Below are 17,595 nucleotides of genomic sequence, written 5' to 3'. Positions count from 1 at the left end.
GAGGAGCACCATTTGACTGGTCTTGTGACACTTAGGGGAAATATTTGAGATGCAATCAAGATGCCTGAGTTAAACTGATCACGTAAGAACCCAAATATATCTTCTGAGGACACAACACAACACAACCAAACAGAAACTTAGTCCAAAAATGAGGTCAAATATATTCTAATGAGGATCACCTGGTCTTTAGCCTTAGCATATTTCACTTTGAACAATACATAATGTAATCAGGACCATCCATCAACTTCTTCTGCTTATCCAGGACCGGGTCATGGGGGCAGCAGTCTAAGCAGGGGCGCCCACACTTCCCTCAGCCCAGACACCCTGGGGCGTTTCCAGGCAACACAGAGTCATAGTCCCTGCAGCCTGTCCTGGGTCTTCCCACTTCCCAGTGGGACATACCCAGAACACCTCCCCAGAGAGGTGCTCAGGAGGCACTGTCAGTCATGTCTGCATGAATGTGACGCAAACAAAGAATGGTCAAAAACGACAATGGAAATGTGCAGAGACTGGTCAACTCTGTGGTCAACTCTGTGGTCAACTCTGTGGTCAGAACTGAAGAGGAACGTCCGCGTAAAGTTGTGACTGCACGACGAGTTCAGCTTCACGCGTCACTCACAATCCATTCACAAAGCTTTCCAAACGGACGACAGACACTTGACTGACCTTGTGACTCCTCCAGGACAAAGAGACAAAGCTGTCATATGATACAATACAGTCGGGGCTAGCTCGGGGCTAGCTCGGGGCTAGCTCGGGTCAGTGCTTCTGTCTAATTCTATCGCTAAGTCAGTCTAAAGTTAATAGAAACAGTTTGATCAGGCAGTGAAGCTCTGACACGTTGAACAAATCCAGGACTTTTATTATAAGGTTTATAAGGAGTTATTATAACCAAGAACTCAAACAAAATACCGACCATTGTAACCCCAACAGTAAATCAGAGCTTTCAAAGGGAATAATATCCAAGTTATATAAATGCATTAATAATTTGCACAGCCAATCGACTAAATATAATATATTAAAGTTAAATGGGAAAGAGCAGATAATTTTGTTTTGACGGACAAAGAATTTCACAATGGTGGACCAGAATTCGGTTGGAAGTTGTCCTGTTTCTTATAACACCATCTCAAAGTGCCACTAAATGCTAAATGTTGTAGAAATGTGGGCCTCAGAACTCCTGCCATGGACACAATAAATGGATACCTTTGGCACATACGTCTGGCAGCAGGAAAAAGGCCATCGCAAGGAAATGGACGACAAAAACTCAAGAACTGGATAGAATAAATAACAGACATATTTGGATTTGATCTGAAAATGGACATTTGACCGACTAAATTGAACGTTTATTTTGAACTTCGTGCCGTAATATTCTTTGGATGTCTTATTTCTTACTTTATTTTCATTGATTTAATTTACAACAATATATCATCATCAAAGGAGACTTGTGTTTATAAAGGGGCGTGTTTTTGTCTCAATGCTAATAACGCTAACGCTAACTTTTCTGTTGAGCACGGATCCATTAAAATATCTGGATCTGCTGCTTAAACCTGTCGTGAGTTGGACTAAACGTGCGACATGCACCAACAAGCGCTGCCATTGGCTCAAAACGGTGGCCATGTTTGATGGGCGGGGCTTGCTGTTGACCCATATGATTTTTTTACAAACTGAGATATTCTTCACATAAAACAATCAGACAGCCTTTACTTTAAATGTAATTGGTTGTTTATTTTTTGCTTTGCGTTTTAATAAGTTAGCATTAGCTGTGAGAAACTGTTAGCTTAGCCCACCGCTGCCCATTGAAAGCCCATTGAATGCCACGCTCTCTAAACCTGGGAACTCTGCTGCTTTGGGCTCGGGAGGAGAGACTTTGGACTTCCTGACTTTACATGGAAACATATCCAAGAGGTGAACTGCCACTCATGAAACATATTGACCGTTATATTGCGTTTGTGTGAAATCACAACATTCTGGAACTAATACATTTTAAGTTGAGACAGGTCAGAATTGTCAGGTAGAATTTGCCGTTCGGCCTTCAGACGACGTGGTTTGTGGTTCATATCTGGAGCCGTTATGATCTGTTCCAGTGAGCAACAGTAAAGAATGTGTCATCTGCATCAAAATGACAACTGACATTTGACAGGTCAATGCAAAGATCATTCATTCATTCATTAATGCATTCATTTTCTAGCGCTTGTTCCCTTTCGGGTCACGGGTGACTGGAGCCTATCCCAGTGACTGTGGGCCTTAGGCGGGGTACACCCTGGACAGTGGCCAGCTCGTCGCAGGGAAAATCATTCATATAACTAGAAAATATAATAGGGCCTAAGATGGAGCCCTGAGGTACTCCTTTGGGCACATTCCTGTCCCTGCCAATTTGTGATAAATTTGATAGATTTGGAAAGTTGGTTTAAGGCTTAGTCCAATGAGCCAAAGGATTTCAATCAAAAGCTGAAAACGTTCTACAGCTTTCTACTGGAAAATGGAACGGTATCGAGCCCTAACTTCAACCTGTGACTGAGCAGTTTGTCTTTTGGCCCATTTACTTAGGATTACATGACCTCACAGTGTTCTATAAATAGGACAGCCAAGGATCTGATGCAGATTTCTGTCGTAGATTTCCTGATTTTGGGCCCAGGAGACGTCACAAGACCAGTCAAATGGTGCTCCTCCGACCGTGTGCTGCAGAGTACAGAGAATGGATTAGTGTGATGACCGAGGCGGAACACACATTACTACTGAACCCACTACTCGCCGCTTCGGGGCGTGTCCACGTCACGATTATTCAAGGTGGATTTAGTGGCGGATTAAAGGAGGCGAGATCAAGCGACAGCAGCAGCTCCGGTCTCCAGTCGCAGACATGAGTCGATCCGAGCACAAGTACTTGGACGTGTTCCCTGACGGCCCGAGCGCCGACAAACAGGAGAACAACAGTACCGGCTGCATAGAGGAGGCCTACAGCAGCATCCTGAAGGAGCTGGGAGAAGATGTGGAGAGAGACGGACTGCTGAAGACGCCACTGAGAGCGGCCAAAGCCATGCAGTTCCTCACCAAAGGGTACAAGGAGACGGTGGCGGGTGAGGCTTCTGTCTTGCTTCAGATTTGTCTTCATGGGGCGTTCATGCAGCAGCTTGACGGTCTGATCTTCTCGCAGACATCTTAAACAACGCCTTATTCGACGAAAACCACGAGGAGATGGTGCTGGTCAAAGACATCGAGCTCTTTTCCCTCTGTGAACATCACCTGGTGCCTTTCTTCGGAAAAGTAAGTTCTGCACAAACATTATTCGCGTACATGAGTGACGTGTTTGCTCTTTTTCTCAGGTGCACATCGCGTACCTCCCCAATAAAAAAGTGGTCGGCCTCAGTAAGCTCGCCAGGTTCGTGAAAGACGTTTTATCTTTAGCAAAAATCGCTTAACTCATGGAATGTCTCACTCTTTCAGAATCGTTGAAGTCTTCAGTCGGCGGCTTCAAGGTAAAATTCACAAGTCTCAGACCTTGATGAGGGCGTGAACAGTTTAACTCTGAACTCTGAACCCCACAGTCCAGGAGCGTCTCACCAGTCAGATCGCCGAGGCCATCACCGAGGCCCTGGAGCCAGCAGGGGTCGCTGTGGTCATCGAGGCAGCGTCAGTATTCACAGGTCTATGATGACGATGAGAAGAATGTTTGTATGTAATGATAAAGGGGCGGGGTCTGTCGCAGGCACATGTGCATGGTGATGAGGGGAGTGCAGAAGATCAACGCCAACACCATCACCAGCGTCATGTTGGGCAAGTTCCACGACGACCCCAAACTCAGGAGCGAGGTCCTCACCTTCACAAAGAAATAAAAGCATCGGCATCTCTTTGTTTTTGTGTGAAATATTGAACGCTCTGAACCTTCGTGTGACTCTGGATCATCAGCAGTTTGACATGTGTTTGTGTGGAAATAAAAATGTAAGAAATATACTGTGGAGTCCCATTTGATGTTCACACAGAGGAGAAACTAGGGCCACACTTTGGGAACCTTTTAGCTCCTATTTTGGGTCAGGAATGGGAACCTTTTAGCTTCTGCTTTGGGTCAGGACTGGGGACCTTTAACTCCTCCTTTGGGTCAGGACTGGGGACCTTTTAGCTCCTGCTTTGGGTCAGGACTGGGGACCTTTTAGCTCCTGCTTTGGGTCAGGACTGGGGACCTTTTAGCTCCTGCTTTGGGTCAGGACTGGGGACCTTTTAGCTCCTGCTTTGTGTCAGGACTGGGGACCCTTTAGCTCCTGCTTTGGGTCAGGACTGGGGACCTTTTAGCTCCTGCTTTGGGTCAGGACTGGGGACCTTTTAGCTCCTACTTTGGGTCAGGACTGGGGACCTTTTAGCTCCTACTTTGGGTCAGGACTGGGGACCTTTTAGCTCCTGCTTTGGGTCAGGACTGGGGACCTTTTAGCTCCTACTTTGGGTCAGGACTGGGGACCTTTTAGCTCCTGCTTTGGGTCAGGACTGGGGACCTTTTAGCTCCTACTTTGGGTCAGGACTGGGGACCTTTTAGCTCCTGCTTTGGGTCAGGACTGGGGACCTTTTAGCTTCTGCTTTGGCGCAGTTTGCTTCAGTTTGGCCTCTTTTCTTCATTTACACTTTATACTTTTTATTGTTTTATGTTGCGCGTTGTTTTTGTGTTTGATTTATTTGTAACGGGGCAACACACAAATGGAAAGACTGTAGTCGACGTGGCTGATCTCCATCTTCAGGGCATTCGGCAGGTTCATGTTGAAGTGTCTACAGGACAAAGGTCACACGAAGGTCGCAGAGGTCGCACAGAGGTCACACATCCAGTACACATCCCCTCAATACTAAAAAGTGACTAAACGTCGCAGCTTTGACAAAGACGATCACACTTCTGATTCTTTATGTGACTTTGGCCCATCATTAATTATACGTTTTAATTGTCTTATTGCAACATTAAACAGAGACACGTACAGTAAATAAGTTTATTATCGTATATACATTTCATATATTCATTAGAACACGTTGCATAGAGAGTTAGTGCAGACGTTCACAGACGTTAATGACGCGGTTGACATGTTTTTTTCTGGAGAAACGATGTGTTGTAATGGAAGTTACTGCCCCCTGTGGGCGGTTCAGCGACGCTGCACTAAATGTGACGTGATCTTGTTTTAGTGTCGACGTCGGGTCCAAAAACCCGTGACAGTGATAATAGAGTGCAAAGACAAAGAGCGTCTCGTTTCTGTCACAGACGAAACGAGACGTGAGATGAAAAGAACCGTAAACCCTTTCAAAATAAAAGTCAGACATAATAATAACAATAATAATACACAAGGCGCGTTAAGGCTTTCCATAAATACATGTGTTTAGTGAGATTCCAGTGGATCCAGTGGAGCTCAGTCAGATCCAAGACCTGCGAGCGCTGGACCGGGCCAGGACCTCTGAGCGCTGAACCGGGCCGGGCAAGGACCTGTGAGCGCTGGAGGTCATTCAGAACCGGGCCAGGACCTGTGAGCGCTGGACCGGGCCGGGCAAGGACCTGTGAGCGCTGGAGGTCATTCAGAACCGGGCCAGGACCTGTGAGCGCTGGACCGGGCCAGGACCTGTGAGCGCTGGAGGTCATTCAGAACCAGGCCAGGACCTGTGAGCGCTGGACCGGGCCGGGCAAGGACCTGTGAGCGCTGGAGGTCATTCAGAACCGGGCCAGGACCTGTGAGCGCTGGACCGGGCCAGGACCTGTGAGCGCTGGAGGTCAGTCAGAACCGGGCCAGGACCTGTGAGCGCTGTTCGGACTCCGCGGGGCCTTGGGACTTCCCTGAAACAGAAGCGTTTGAGTCAACGTCATTATGACACTTTTAAGAGTGTTTTTTTTTTTTTGGAACTTCCTATAATCTGTCCTTTCCTCCTGTTCCACTGCGTTGTAACAACAAAATTTCCCCTTGGATATTAAAGGATTATCTTATCTTATCTTTAAGGCGAAACAATCTGCTCCTGAAGGTGATTCTGAACACTTCAGCTATAGATGCTTTTATTTCACCCACAAAGAAATAAAAAAGAAACAAAAAGTATTTCGGATGCAATTTAAATGGAAACAAAAAGATAAAATAAAGAACTGCCTTTTTATTTCTCAGATCTAAGTGTGCAGTCAAATATGACCAACAGAGGGCAGCAGTGCAACATGATCCAGAGCACAACAACCTTGACTAGTGTTTGATTAGACCTGGTTTAGTTCTCTTTTAGAACTGGAAAAACAGTGAACAATGTGTGTGTGTGTTGTGTTGTGTACTCACTGCAGCTTGGCTCTTGGTGTAGTTCATGTGAGCGTAGAGCAGCACCGCCGTGTCGTTGTGACAGGCCTCAAGTGCAATGGACAAGGCGTTACTCCCGTCCCACACACACACACACACACACACACACACACACACACACACACACACACACACACACACACACACACACACACACACACACACACACACACACACACACACACACACACACACACACACACACACACACACACACACACACACACACACACACACACACACACACACACACACACACACACACACACACACACACACACACACACACACACACACACACACACACACACACACACACACACACACACACACACACACACACACACACACACACACACACACGAATGTCACATATGAACTGATAAAGTGCTAAAGGTCAGGTTGAGTTAAATAAAAAGCACAGACTTCAGAGCGGAGCTAAAGAAAACACTGGAACATTTCTCTTTTTGTTTCCACGAGTATTTCAGTATTTCAAGTACGACAATTTACAAAAAAACATACATTGCACGGATACATTTTACCGAAAGATTTTGAGTTCAAGTCCCAGGTTTGAACAAACAACACTAAGAACAAGAACAAAACGTAAAAAATGTATTCAATCGCTTCTGTCCGTGTTTTAACCGGACCACAAACATTTCCACTTTATTTTACCTGTTAATAATTCTAAAATATATTAAATACTTCACTTTTATAATCTAAAAGTATTTCGTATACTCTTACTCAAGTATATTTTGTGTCATACATTGACTTAAATAATCTTTTTACTTTTGTTTAAGGAAACTTATCACTGTTGATTTAGTTTTTCCTTCTTTCCTTCCTGCACCAGTGCAGAGGAGAAGTGAAGCTCTAACTGAGCATGTGCAGAGAAGTGAAGCTCTAACTGAGCATGTGCAGAGGAGAAGTGAAGCGCTAACTGAGCATGTGCAGAGGAGAAGAGAAGCTCTAACTGAGCATGTGCAGAGGAGAAGCTCTAACTTGCCTCCAGTTCTACTGTAAGAAACCTTGGAGTCTTATTTGACCAGGAGCTCTCATTTAAAGCTCATATAAATCAAGCTTGTAAAACAGCCTATTTCCATTTGCGCAACATCGCCAAAATCAGAAGAATCCTGCCTAAAAGTGATGCCGAAAAACTTATCCATGCATTTGTAACGACTAGATTAGACTACTGTAACTCCCTGCTTGCAGCGTGTCCTAAAAGCTCCATAAAAAGCTTTCAACTGGTTCAAAATGCAGCAGCAAGATTACTAACAGGAACAAAAAGAAGAGAGCACATTACGCCAGTGCTGAAGTCTCTTCACTGGCTCCCCGTCCAGTTTAGAATCAAATTCAAAATTCTACTCTTGACCTACAAAGCCATAAATGACATGGCCCCATCCTACCTCAAAGATGCTATAGAACCATATCATCCAAACAGAGCTCTTCGCTCTCAGAATGCCGGCCTTCTGGTGGTGCCAAGAGTCTCTAAAAGTACTGTAGGAGGTAGAGCGTTTAGCTACCAAGCTCCTGTCTTATGGAATCAGCTCCCGACCCATGTTAAATATGCTGACACAGTCTCTTCATTTAAGTCCAGGCTTAAAACGTTCCTCTTCGAAATCGCTTATGGTCAGAGTAGTTAGGAACAGAAAGATAAACCCACAGCTTTAGCTACGCTGCCCTACGAGTAACTATGCTGGGGGAAGTATGACAGCTTGAGCACTATCCTCTTCTTCTTCTGACTACTTATGCTATCAAACAATATTTATTTTTTGATTCCACTTGCAAACTGTTCACCGCCTTCTTTTCTTTCTCTCACTCCTGAGGACCTGTGGACCCAGATGCCCCTCCCCTGGTGAAGTGGTCCCTGCCCTGTGTGGACGGTCCCTCATCTGCCTGAAGAGTGGGTCCAGCTCGCCTCAGTTGGTCCCTCATCTGCCTGAAGAGTGGGTCCAGCTCCAGTCTCCTCGTGTCCGTCTGTCCGTCTGTGAGAGTCGGATCTCTCCTTCCATGGAACTCCGCCAGGTTTCTACGCTTTTTTCCCAAAGAGGTTTTTTTTGTAGTTTTTCCTGGCCGAGAAGGAGAGTCTAAGGACAGAGGACCCTGGGACATCGTCCCTCGCCACCACAGACATTGTTGATTCATTTCTCCCTGTGGCCCTCAGAGGCAACTGTTGTTGTGATTTTGGGCCTTACAAAAATAAATTGATTTGATTTGATAACTGAGCATGTGCAGAGGAGAAGCTCTAACTGAGCATGTGCAGAGGAGAAGCTATAACTGAGCATGTGCAGAGGAGAAGCTCTAACTGAGCATGTGCAGAGGAGAAGAGAAGCCCTAACTGAGCACGTGCAGAGAAGAGAAGCCCTAACTGAGCATGTGCAGAGAAGTGAAGCGCTAACTGAGCATGTGCAGAGGAGAAGAGAAGCCCTAACTGAGCATGTGCAGAGGAGAAGAGAAGCTCTAACTGAGCATGTGCAGAGAAGTGAAGCTCTAACTGAGCATGTGCAGAGGAGAATAGAAGCCCTAACTGAGCATGTGCAGAGAAGTGAAGCTCTAACTGAGCATGTGCAGAGGAGAAGAGAAGCTCCAACTGAGCATGTTCTTGCTTCCTGAGGATATTTGGGTCACACTGAGACTCTTAGACAGTTTAGAGCCCTCGTGTGTCAGAGCAGATGTAAAACTGCTCTGGAGGCGGGGCCAGAAGCCGGGGCCAGGCGGCAGATGTAAAACTGCTCTGGACCTCAGGCCGGAGCAGAGCGTCCTGAAACTGGATTAATGTAAAGTCCAGATAAACCAGGAGATGTCATTAGTGTAACATCCTGGAACGGGAAATGGGGCACAGGGCGGGGGACACAGGGCACGGGACACGGGACACAGGGCGGGGGACACGGGACACAGGGCGGGGGACACGGGGCACAGGGCAGTGGACACAGGGCACGGGACACAGGGCGGGGGGCACGGGACACAGGGCGGGGGGCACGGGACACAGGGCGGGGGGCACGGGACACAGGGCAGGGGACACGGGACAGAGGGCGGGGGGCACGGGACACAGGGCGGGGGGCACGGGACACAGGGCGGGGGGCATGGGACACAGGGCGGGGGGCACAGGGCACGGGACACAGGGCAGGGGACACGGGACAGAGGGCGGGGGACACGGGACAGAGGGCGGGGGGCACGGGACACAGGGCGGGGGGCACGGAACACAGGGCGGGGGGCACGGGACACAGGGCGGGGGGCACGGGACACAGGGCGGGGGGCATGGGACACAGGGCGGGGGGCATGGGACACAGGGTGGGGGGCACAGGGCACGGGGCATGGGACACAGGGCGGGGGGCACGGGACACAGGGCGGGGGGCACGGGACAGGGGACACTCAGATTAAGTATGTAATTTAGATAAAAGGAAAAACTATTGTGAACTCGAGTATTTGCAGAGTCAAACCTAAAAATCGTTTTCTCCTTTTTAAACAAACATAATTCACATTTCAGTGTTAAACGTGTTTAAAGGACGTTTGCACAAAAAAATTAAAATTAATCGAATTGAGTCGTATTTATCTTGATTTTAGTATATTTAGACTTTCTTAAAATGTGATTTGCCAATAGAAAAAGCATTATCTTTCTTATTATAAAGACATTTGGTGCTTGTTCCATTGACAACGTCACTTTAAGGTCGTCATAAAACGCCCCAAAACAAGATAAATACTTGTTTCGAGCCTTTTTGAGCACGTTCTCTTATGGGAGCCTCTCACATGGTCCACAAGGGCGACGTCGCAGCCGGGCGTGTCCAGCAGCAGCTTCACGATCTCCGAGCGGCCGTGTTCGCAGGCGCACATCAGGGCCGTGGAGCCCTCGTCGTCCTGGATGTTCACGTCGGCGCCGCACTCCAGCAGGGCGCGCACCATCTCCAGCCGCCCGTGACTCACCGCCAGCATCAGCGCCGTCTGCCCCGCCTGGACCCGGCCCAAACGCACAGAATCAGAACCCTAGAAAGTGCTCTGAGACAGGGGCGTTCAGACGACAAAACTGCACCAGACTTTTAACATGCAAGTCCAGAATTGTCTTTGTTTCGCATCTGATTCAGCTGCTGTTAAAAGTGGGACTGAATATGAACATGTGCAGTTTATTGTGGGCCTTTGCTGCGGTTTAATGTGGGCCAGAGACATATTGCTTAGTGGGCCAGATTTAGCCCGCGGGCCGCCAATTGCATAGCCCTGGTCTATTATTATGACTATTTTTTTCTATTGTTTTTTAATCAACTTAAAAAGAGGCAGAAACATCCAGTGCATCCAGTTTAGGCTTTTATTTGTTTAGCTTTTTATGTCTTAAACTGTTTTGCGATTTCTGTCATGTCTCAGTGATTCTATTGCATTTTTTCCTGTCGTGAAGCACTTTGAATCGTTCTCAAATAAACATAAATGCGCTGTTCATCGAAAGTACAACCGAAATTATATATATATATATATATATATATATATATATATATACACATATTTGTCCTCCTGAGTACCACCCGGTCTAAACCAGGACTACTCCAGGTCTAAACTGGGCTAACACTCCTCTCTTTACCCTCCTCAGGTTTAAGTGGTTCTTTGAGTCGCTTTATTGGGGTCTTGGGCCTTTTATTGCACTTCACAACGTCACATGTCGCATTGGAGTCTGAACACCACATAGCTGCGTACTAGCACCACAGGTTTGAGACAACCTTTCAAACCTGTTCCGTACATGAAACACAACGACTCTGACCTGGCTGGCTTTGGCGTTGACGTTGCCCTGGCTGAAGAGCTTCTGCACCACCTTTATGTCCTCGTCCTCCTTCACCGTGGACAGCGCAGCGAGCATGATGGCCGTGTAACCCGCTTTGTTCTGCTTGTCCACGCTGCACAGACCTGCAAAGAGCGACACAGAGCGGGTCAGGACCACCGCAGAGGGGGAACCACACCACGGCACCACAAGTCAAAGAAATGAAGCAAAACTGTTCCTGTTCACGCTAGCTTTAGCCACGCCCCTCACATGCAGAGAAGTCAAAGAAATGAAGCAAAACTGTTAGCTAGCTTTGAGCATGGAAACACACATTTAGCACGATTACCCGTGTCCAGCAGCAGCGCCACCACGTCGAAGTTGGAGTGCGACACGCTGTAGTGCAGCGCCGTGTTGCCGTTTCCGTCCGTCATGTTGACCACGTGCTCCAGCAGAGCGGACGACACCTCGGAGAAGGCCATGAGGTAATCGGACACTCGCGAGGGCGGAGACGTCTTCGCGCTGGACACGCGGAACCACTCGAGCTGCACGGTGTGGGCGCCGGCGAGCTGCAAATGGAATGGCAATGTGAGGCGGCAAAACTCGGACAAAAGTAACAGAATGTCACCACGTGTCTTCCCGTGCCGCCCCCGTGTCGCCCTGTGTCGCCCCCTTGTTGCCCTGTGTCGCCCGTGGTGTCACCCCCGTGTCGCCCTGTGCCGCCTCCGTGTCGCCCTGTGCCGCCCCCTTGTTGCCCTGTGTCGCCCGTGGTGTCACCCCCGTGTCGCCCTGTGCCGCCTCCGTGTCGCCCTGTGCCGCCCCCTTGTTGCCCTGTGTCGCCCGTGATGTCACCCCCGTGTCGCCCTGTGCCGCCCCCGTGTCGCCCTGTGTCACCCCCGTGTTGCCCCGTGCCGCCCCCGTGTCGCCTCTGTGTCGTCCGGTGCCGCCCCCGTGTTGCCCCGTGCCGCCCCCGTGTCGCCTCTGTGTCGTCCGGTGCCGCCCCCGTGTTGCCCCGTGTCACCTCCCTGTCGCCCGGTGCCGCCCCGTGTCGCCCCCCTTGTCGACCCTGTGTCGCCCCGTGTCCCCCCGTGCCGCCCGGTTCGGCCCCCGTGTTGCCCCGTGTCGCCTCCCTGCCGCCCGGTGCCGCACCGTGTCGCCCCCTTGTCGCCCCCTGTCGCTCAGTGTCACCCTGTGTCGCCCCGTGCCGCCCCCTTGTCACCCCGTGTCACCCCTTGCCGCCTCCGTGTCGCCTCCATGTCCCCCCGTGTTGCCCCCGTGTCGCCCGGTGCGGCCCCGTGTCGCCTCCCTGCCGCCCGGTGCCGCCCTGTGTCTCCCCCGTTGCCCTGTGTCGCCTCCGTGTCGCCCTGTGTCGCCCCGTGTCGCCCCCTTGTCGCCCCGTGTCACCCCTTGTCGCCCCGTGTCACCCCTTGTCGCCCCGTGTCGCCTCCGTGTCGCCCCGTGTCGCCTCCATGTCGTCCTGTGTCGCCTCCGTGTCGTCCTGTGTCGCCTCCGTGTCGTCCCGTGTCGCCTCCGTGTTGACCCGTGAAGCTCCAGCCGTGATCTCACCACGTCTTTGCTCTGCAGATCGCGGTCGTGGTCGTTCAGATGGTTCTTCAGGATGAGGCAGGCTTCAAGCATCTTTGAGCTCAGTTCAAACCTGACAGAAAGCACAGTTTGACTTTCCTCAACAACTCAACGCGATTTACTGAGTCTTTCTGCAGAATCTGTGGCTTAAAGTTCTGCTGTTTTTCTAATTATGTCTTAGTTTGGAGGTAAAGAACCTGTGGCAAATATTTATCACAGTTTTACTTCCGTCAATTTGCAGTTTGTAAAGTTAAATGTTAAAAAATAAGTGTTTAAAATGACAGTGATGTCATCAGTGTGCGACACAGAGTCAGTTTGAACTATGGTTGGACTAAATAAAAGGTGTTTTATGCTATTATTGTGTGTCAGATCAGAACTGTTGTGTCATTTATGTGGAGTTTGGCTCTTGTTTACAGTCTGGTTGCTATGGTAACAGCTGTGGAATCACCTCTATGTCATATCTGTGCTCACGTCCAACCAGGAAGTACAATTATAAACATGTTTTTTTCTCTAAATGGTTAAACTGGGACAAACGGGCAAAATGTTTAGTAAAATCTGAAATATAATCGTGTTCAGTGCGTTTTAGTGAAAAGTGTGTGTCATTTGGACTTTAATGTTCTTTAAATCAAACACTAGATTCACTTTTTTGGAATAAAGATTGAACTGAAATGATTACAGTGGCCTCTAAAACGTTCAGAGTGACCACGCACTTCTCCTTGACGTCCAGGCTGTGGGCGGCGGCTCGCAGCGCTTCCTCGTCGGTGTCGCTCTCGTCCAGGTTCACGTTTCGCTCGTCCTCCGACGTCTCCACCTCCAGCACAGCCTCGTCCTCCTCGCTGTCGCTGTCGTCGCCGCTCTCCTCGCTGTCCTCACTGTCGCCGGACGAGCTGCCGCCATCTTCCTCCAACTCCTCCTCGTCTTCACTCGACGTGGATTCATATCTGACACAGAACATTGACACGGTTTGTGGGGGGGGGGGGGGGGGGGGTTGGTGTTAAAGTGGAATGTAATGACTGATGTATTTCAGCTCTTTATTATATTACTGTCCCATAGACCTACTGGCGTTACACTACTTTGTGTTACTTTTGCTGTGGATAGTTGTATGTAGTATGTAGTTGTGTTCCAACTACAGAGGGATCACACTCCTCAGCCTCCTGGAAGGTCTATTCCAGGTACTGGAGAGGAGAATCCGACCAATAGTCGAACCTCGGATTCAGGAGGAGCAGAGTGGTTTTCGTCCCGGTCGTGGAACACTGGACCAGCTCTATACCCTCCATCGGGTGCTCGAGGGCTCATGGGAGTTTGCACAGTCCACATGTGCTTTGTGGATCGGGAGAAGGCTTTCGACCGTGTCCCTCGGGGTGTCCTTTGGAGGGTGATCCGGGAGTACGGGGTCCGGCGCTGTCAAGGGTCGGAGGTTGTGGTTAGGGGTCAGAAGTTGTGTTTAGGGGTCGGAGGGTGTCCGGTTTGGGGACCACAGGATCTCATCTCTGCTGTTTGCAGACGATGTTGTCCTGATGGCTCCATCAAACCCGGACCTGCAACATGCACTGGGACGGTTTGAGCAGAGTGTGAAGCGGCTGGGATGAGAATCAGCACCTCCAAATCTGAGGCCATGGTTCTCAACCGGAAAAAGGTGGCTTGCCCTCTCCAGGTGGGTGGGGTGTCCTTGCCCCAAGTGGAGGAGTTCAAGTATCTCGGGGTCTTGTTCACGAGTGAGGGAAGGATGGAGCGTGAGATTGACAGCTGGATCGGTGCAGCGGCTGCAGTGATGCAGTCGCTGCATCGGACCGTTGTGGTAAAGAGGGAGCTGAGCCGAAAGGCAAAGCTCTCTATTTACCGGTCACTCTACGTTCTACCCTCACCTATGGTCATGAGCTTTGGGTAATGACCTAAAGAACAAGATCGCGGATACAAGCGGTCGAAATGAGTTCCCTCCGCCGGGTGGCTGGGCGCTCCCTTAGAGATAGGGTGAGGAGCTCGGCCACACGGGGGGAGCACGGAGTAGAGCCGCTGCTCCTGCAGCTGAGGTGGCTCGGGCATCTGTTCCGGAGCCTCCTGGGCGTCTCCCTGGGGAGGTGTTTCGGGCATGTCCCACCGGGAAGAGGCCCCGGGGAAGACCCAGGACACGCTGGAGGGACTATGTCTCTCGGCTGGCCTGGGAACGCCTCGGGATCCCCCCGGAGGAGTTGCAGGAAGTGTCTGGGGAGGAGGAAGTCTGGTAGTCCCTGCTTAGACTGCTGCCCCAGCGACCTGGCCCCAGATAAAGCGGAAGAAAATGGATGGATGGATAGTTGTATTTCCAAGTTTTATTGTAATGTACATGCATTTTTCTTTCATTGTGGAACTGTTGCCTACTAGTACAAAACTGTCCATATTTCATCTGTTTAAAGGAATAAAGAAAGAGTTTAAGAAATTGAGGCTAGGCTCTTTATACGTATAGTTTGACCCTACAGCGCCCCCTCCTGCATCCTCACCCACAGTTTGAGAAACATTGCTCTTTTTATAGCGTTAACTTTGGCAGCTCCTCGTGACAAATGTAACTTATTCATGAAGAAACATCACACGGTCCTCACCCTCCGTTTAAGATCCCCACAAACTGCAGGCTCTTCTTTCCGGTGCTGCGACTTTCGGAGCTGTTCCCATCGTTCCTCTTCATGATGGACTTCAGCAAACCTGTGCAGCCAGAGCACATTGTGGACCCTCATCACTGTCAGAACCATCACTGTAGAAGTCGACTCAAGTGTTGTTTAACTCTAATGCTGTGATCGTAGAAAAAGATTCAGTCATTCTCAATCTGCGAATCAGGACCAGGAACTCTGAATGAAAAGGTGTTATTGGTTTCACCAGAAACTAAACCATACAAAAATAGCATCTTTAATGCTTTCAAACCATCTTTTTTTCCCTGCTTAGAATTTTCACCTCACTGTCTTGAAGACATTAAGAAGAACCCATCCCTGGAAAGGTCGACGCCCAGGGCATTTGGATGCTAATCAGTTAAACAGGGAGGAGAGAGAGAGTGTGCCAGGGACAATAGGAGGCTGATAGCCTCCTATTGCCCACTCAGAGTAGGATAAATATCTGAGTTCCCGGTGTTGATTCGCAGATTCAGAATGACTCCTGGAGTCATGGAACACTCCTGGACGAATGAGGTATTACACTGTGAGTTGTATTGCATGTGTGTGTATCATGTTGTTTCCTGATTACTCACCGGACTTGGGTGTTTTCTTCTCCTGCTCTCCTTTTTCACTCTCATCTGAGCTCACATCTTCTTCTGCGTTCACCTTCTCCTTTGCCTGCGTCTCCAGCTCCTCACACTGACAGCTCACGTTCACCACCTCCACCCTGACCTTCTCCATCTGCGTCTCCAGCTCCTCGCACTGACAGCTCGCGCTCACCACCTCCACCCTAGCCTTCTGCTCCACCTCCGTCTGCGTCTCCTGCTCGCTCTGACCCAAACGTTCTCCCACGTTCGCGTCCTTTACTTCCGTCACACACGACACCCCAGCCTCCTTCACCTCCGCCGCCGTGGTTCCCGTTTGAGCGCTCGTAGTCTCCGGTGTCGCTAAAACACCTTTATCGTATGTGACTTTCGACGTGCTTTCCTCAATCTTTGCCGTAAAGTGCTCCAGCTCTCTCCCAGCATCGATCAGTCTGTCTTCCAATGCCGAAATGGACTCCTGCTGGAATTTGATGGTGTCTTGTAGCGTGTCTATTTCTCGCTGGGCTTCGGACGTCACCCCGAGCATGCTCTCCATCACCCACGCGTCCTGGTCTTTCGTCTCCGCCGCGGCCTGGACTCCCCGCGCTTTCGTCGGACGCGCCTCTGTCTCTGTTCCGCGCTCGCTCACCGCCACCGCCGCGCTCACTGCTGCATCTTTGACGCCTTGACTGTAATAGAAAACCGCGACGTGCATTGGCTTTTCCTCGCCGACCCCCAACGATCTCGTCTCCACAGCTTTGACGTCTGCATCTTTGGCCGTTCGCCGCTGGTCCGTCATCTTCTGCAGCTCGTCAGCTCTCGATGCGTCTGCGTGCGGTTGGATGTTCTTTGGAGGTTCTTCTGAAGTTTGGGCGGAGGACTGAGTTAGCGCCTGATGTTGCTGCTGCTTGGTCACCTCCAAGGCTGTGCTTTTCTCTTGGAGCTGCAGCAGAAGCGTGTCCTTCTCAGCGCGGAGCCGGGCCACCTCCCTCTCCAGCGCCGGGACTCCCTTCACGCGCTCCTCCATCTCTTTTAGCTGTTTGAGGGCAGTGGCCATCTGCTCGCGGACGGTCTGCAGCTGGCTAGGAGGAACCGAAGCGCCTCCTGCGGGGACCAGGATCAGGATTAAAACATGATTCTGTTTAAGGGTTCTATCTTTAGTCTGACTCACAGGCTAATAATAGTTTGGATTTTAAGTTGATAAAATGGACAACAATTTGGTACTCGAAAGGTACTTTAAGGCAAGTAACTCAGAGCTTAACTTGGAGACTTAAGTTCCAATGGAACTTAAGTCCAAGACTTAAGTTTCCAATGAAAACTATATGGAATTGAAAGGTCTTGTGGCCTAATGACTTGGGGCTTGAGGCAAAAGGACTTTAAACTTCAATGAGACTTGTAAACCAAGGACTTGGTCCCATCTTTGCCAATAAACAATAAATCCTTGATAGTTAAAACTAGTTAATTTCCTTTAATAGGATCTAAATGAATATATTAAAAGCTACCGGTCTTAGGTCAAAAACATATAGTACAAGAGAGCTCAAACCGTGTGTCGTGAGTACCTGCAGGGGTGCTGCGTCCTGAGGTCTGAGGGCTGGGTTTGGTCCAGCTACTGGGTACAGCCTGAGGCCCCGTCTGAGACCCAGTCTGAGGCAGTGGAGGGACAGTGTGTTTGTGAGGAGCTCCATTGTGATGGCTCTGCTCCTGCTGCAGTCTCAGGCTCGTCTCCAGAAGAGTGCGCTCCACTCGAGGGTTCCTCTGGGGCGGCGGTGGAGGAACCTGGTCCAGGAGGGAAATGTGAG

At 49.8% G+C, this 17,595-nt stretch overlaps 2 protein-coding genes across 4 annotated transcripts in view; one reads left to right on the top strand and one right to left on the bottom strand.

Moving 5' to 3' along the window:
• The first annotated feature begins 2,663 nt into the window (after nucleotides 1-2,663).
• Nucleotides 2,664-3,914, top strand: LOC140353619 (GTP cyclohydrolase 1-like). The gene is made up of 6 exons (XM_072438265.1): nucleotides 2,664-3,071; nucleotides 3,149-3,258; nucleotides 3,318-3,373; nucleotides 3,439-3,470; nucleotides 3,540-3,624; nucleotides 3,701-3,914. The coding sequence occupies exons 1-6, from the start codon at nucleotides 2,855-2,857 to the stop codon at nucleotides 3,825-3,827; spliced, it is 627 nt and encodes a 208-aa protein (XP_072294366.1). The 5' UTR covers nucleotides 2,664-2,854; the 3' UTR covers nucleotides 3,828-3,914.
• Nucleotides 3,915-4,944: 1,030 nt separating this feature from the next.
• kank3 (KN motif and ankyrin repeat domains 3) overlaps nucleotides 4,945-17,595 on the bottom strand; it is a 45,596-nt gene continuing 32,945 nt past the window's right edge. Inside the window, exons 5-14 of one of the 3 annotated variants that reach the window (XM_072438256.1) lie at nucleotides 17,356-17,572; nucleotides 15,806-16,900; nucleotides 15,171-15,270; nucleotides 13,305-13,535; nucleotides 12,577-12,667; nucleotides 11,360-11,579; nucleotides 11,017-11,159; nucleotides 10,023-10,223; nucleotides 6,264-6,362; nucleotides 4,945-5,788 (exon numbers count right to left, since the gene is read on the bottom strand). In XM_072438256.1, the coding sequence (XP_072294357.1) occupies nucleotides 5,726-5,788; nucleotides 6,264-6,362; nucleotides 10,023-10,223; nucleotides 11,017-11,159; nucleotides 11,360-11,579; nucleotides 12,577-12,667; nucleotides 13,305-13,535; nucleotides 15,171-15,270; nucleotides 15,806-16,900; nucleotides 17,356-17,572 (2,460 nt within the window). In that variant the 3' untranslated portion in view covers nucleotides 4,945-5,725. Of the gene's footprint in view, nucleotides 5,789-6,263; nucleotides 6,363-9,913; nucleotides 10,224-11,016; nucleotides 11,160-11,359; nucleotides 11,580-12,576; nucleotides 12,668-13,304; nucleotides 13,536-15,170; nucleotides 15,271-15,805; nucleotides 16,901-17,355; nucleotides 17,573-17,595 lie in introns of those variants that run through there. The other 2 variants (XM_072438255.1, XM_072438254.1) reach the window with 2 other exon arrangements.

This window comes from Eucyclogobius newberryi, unplaced genomic scaffold (assembly GCF_026437365.1).
Source record: "Eucyclogobius newberryi isolate DKJ021-1_F unplaced genomic scaffold, fEucNew1.0.hap1 SCAF_9, whole genome shotgun sequence".
NCBI lineage: Eukaryota > Metazoa > Chordata > Actinopteri > Gobiiformes > Gobiidae > Eucyclogobius > Eucyclogobius newberryi.
This window is presented reverse-complemented; position numbering and strand designations above follow the sequence as displayed.

What these genes read in the sequence shown, in the direction of transcription:
- LOC140353619 (XM_072438265.1), top strand. Translation starts at nt 2,855, where the DNA reads ATGAGTCGATCCGAGCACAAGTACTTGGACGTGTTCCCTGACGGCCCG. An exon ending in GTACAAGGAGACGGTGGCGG is followed by an intron (nt 3,072 to 3,148) that starts GTGAGGCTTCTG and finishes ATCTTCTCGCAG; the next exon opens with ACATCTTAAACAACGCCTTA. An exon ending in GGCCTCAGTAAGCTCGCCAG is followed by an intron (nt 3,374 to 3,438) that starts GTTCGTGAAAGA and finishes TCACTCTTTCAG; the next exon opens with AATCGTTGAAGTCTTCAGTC.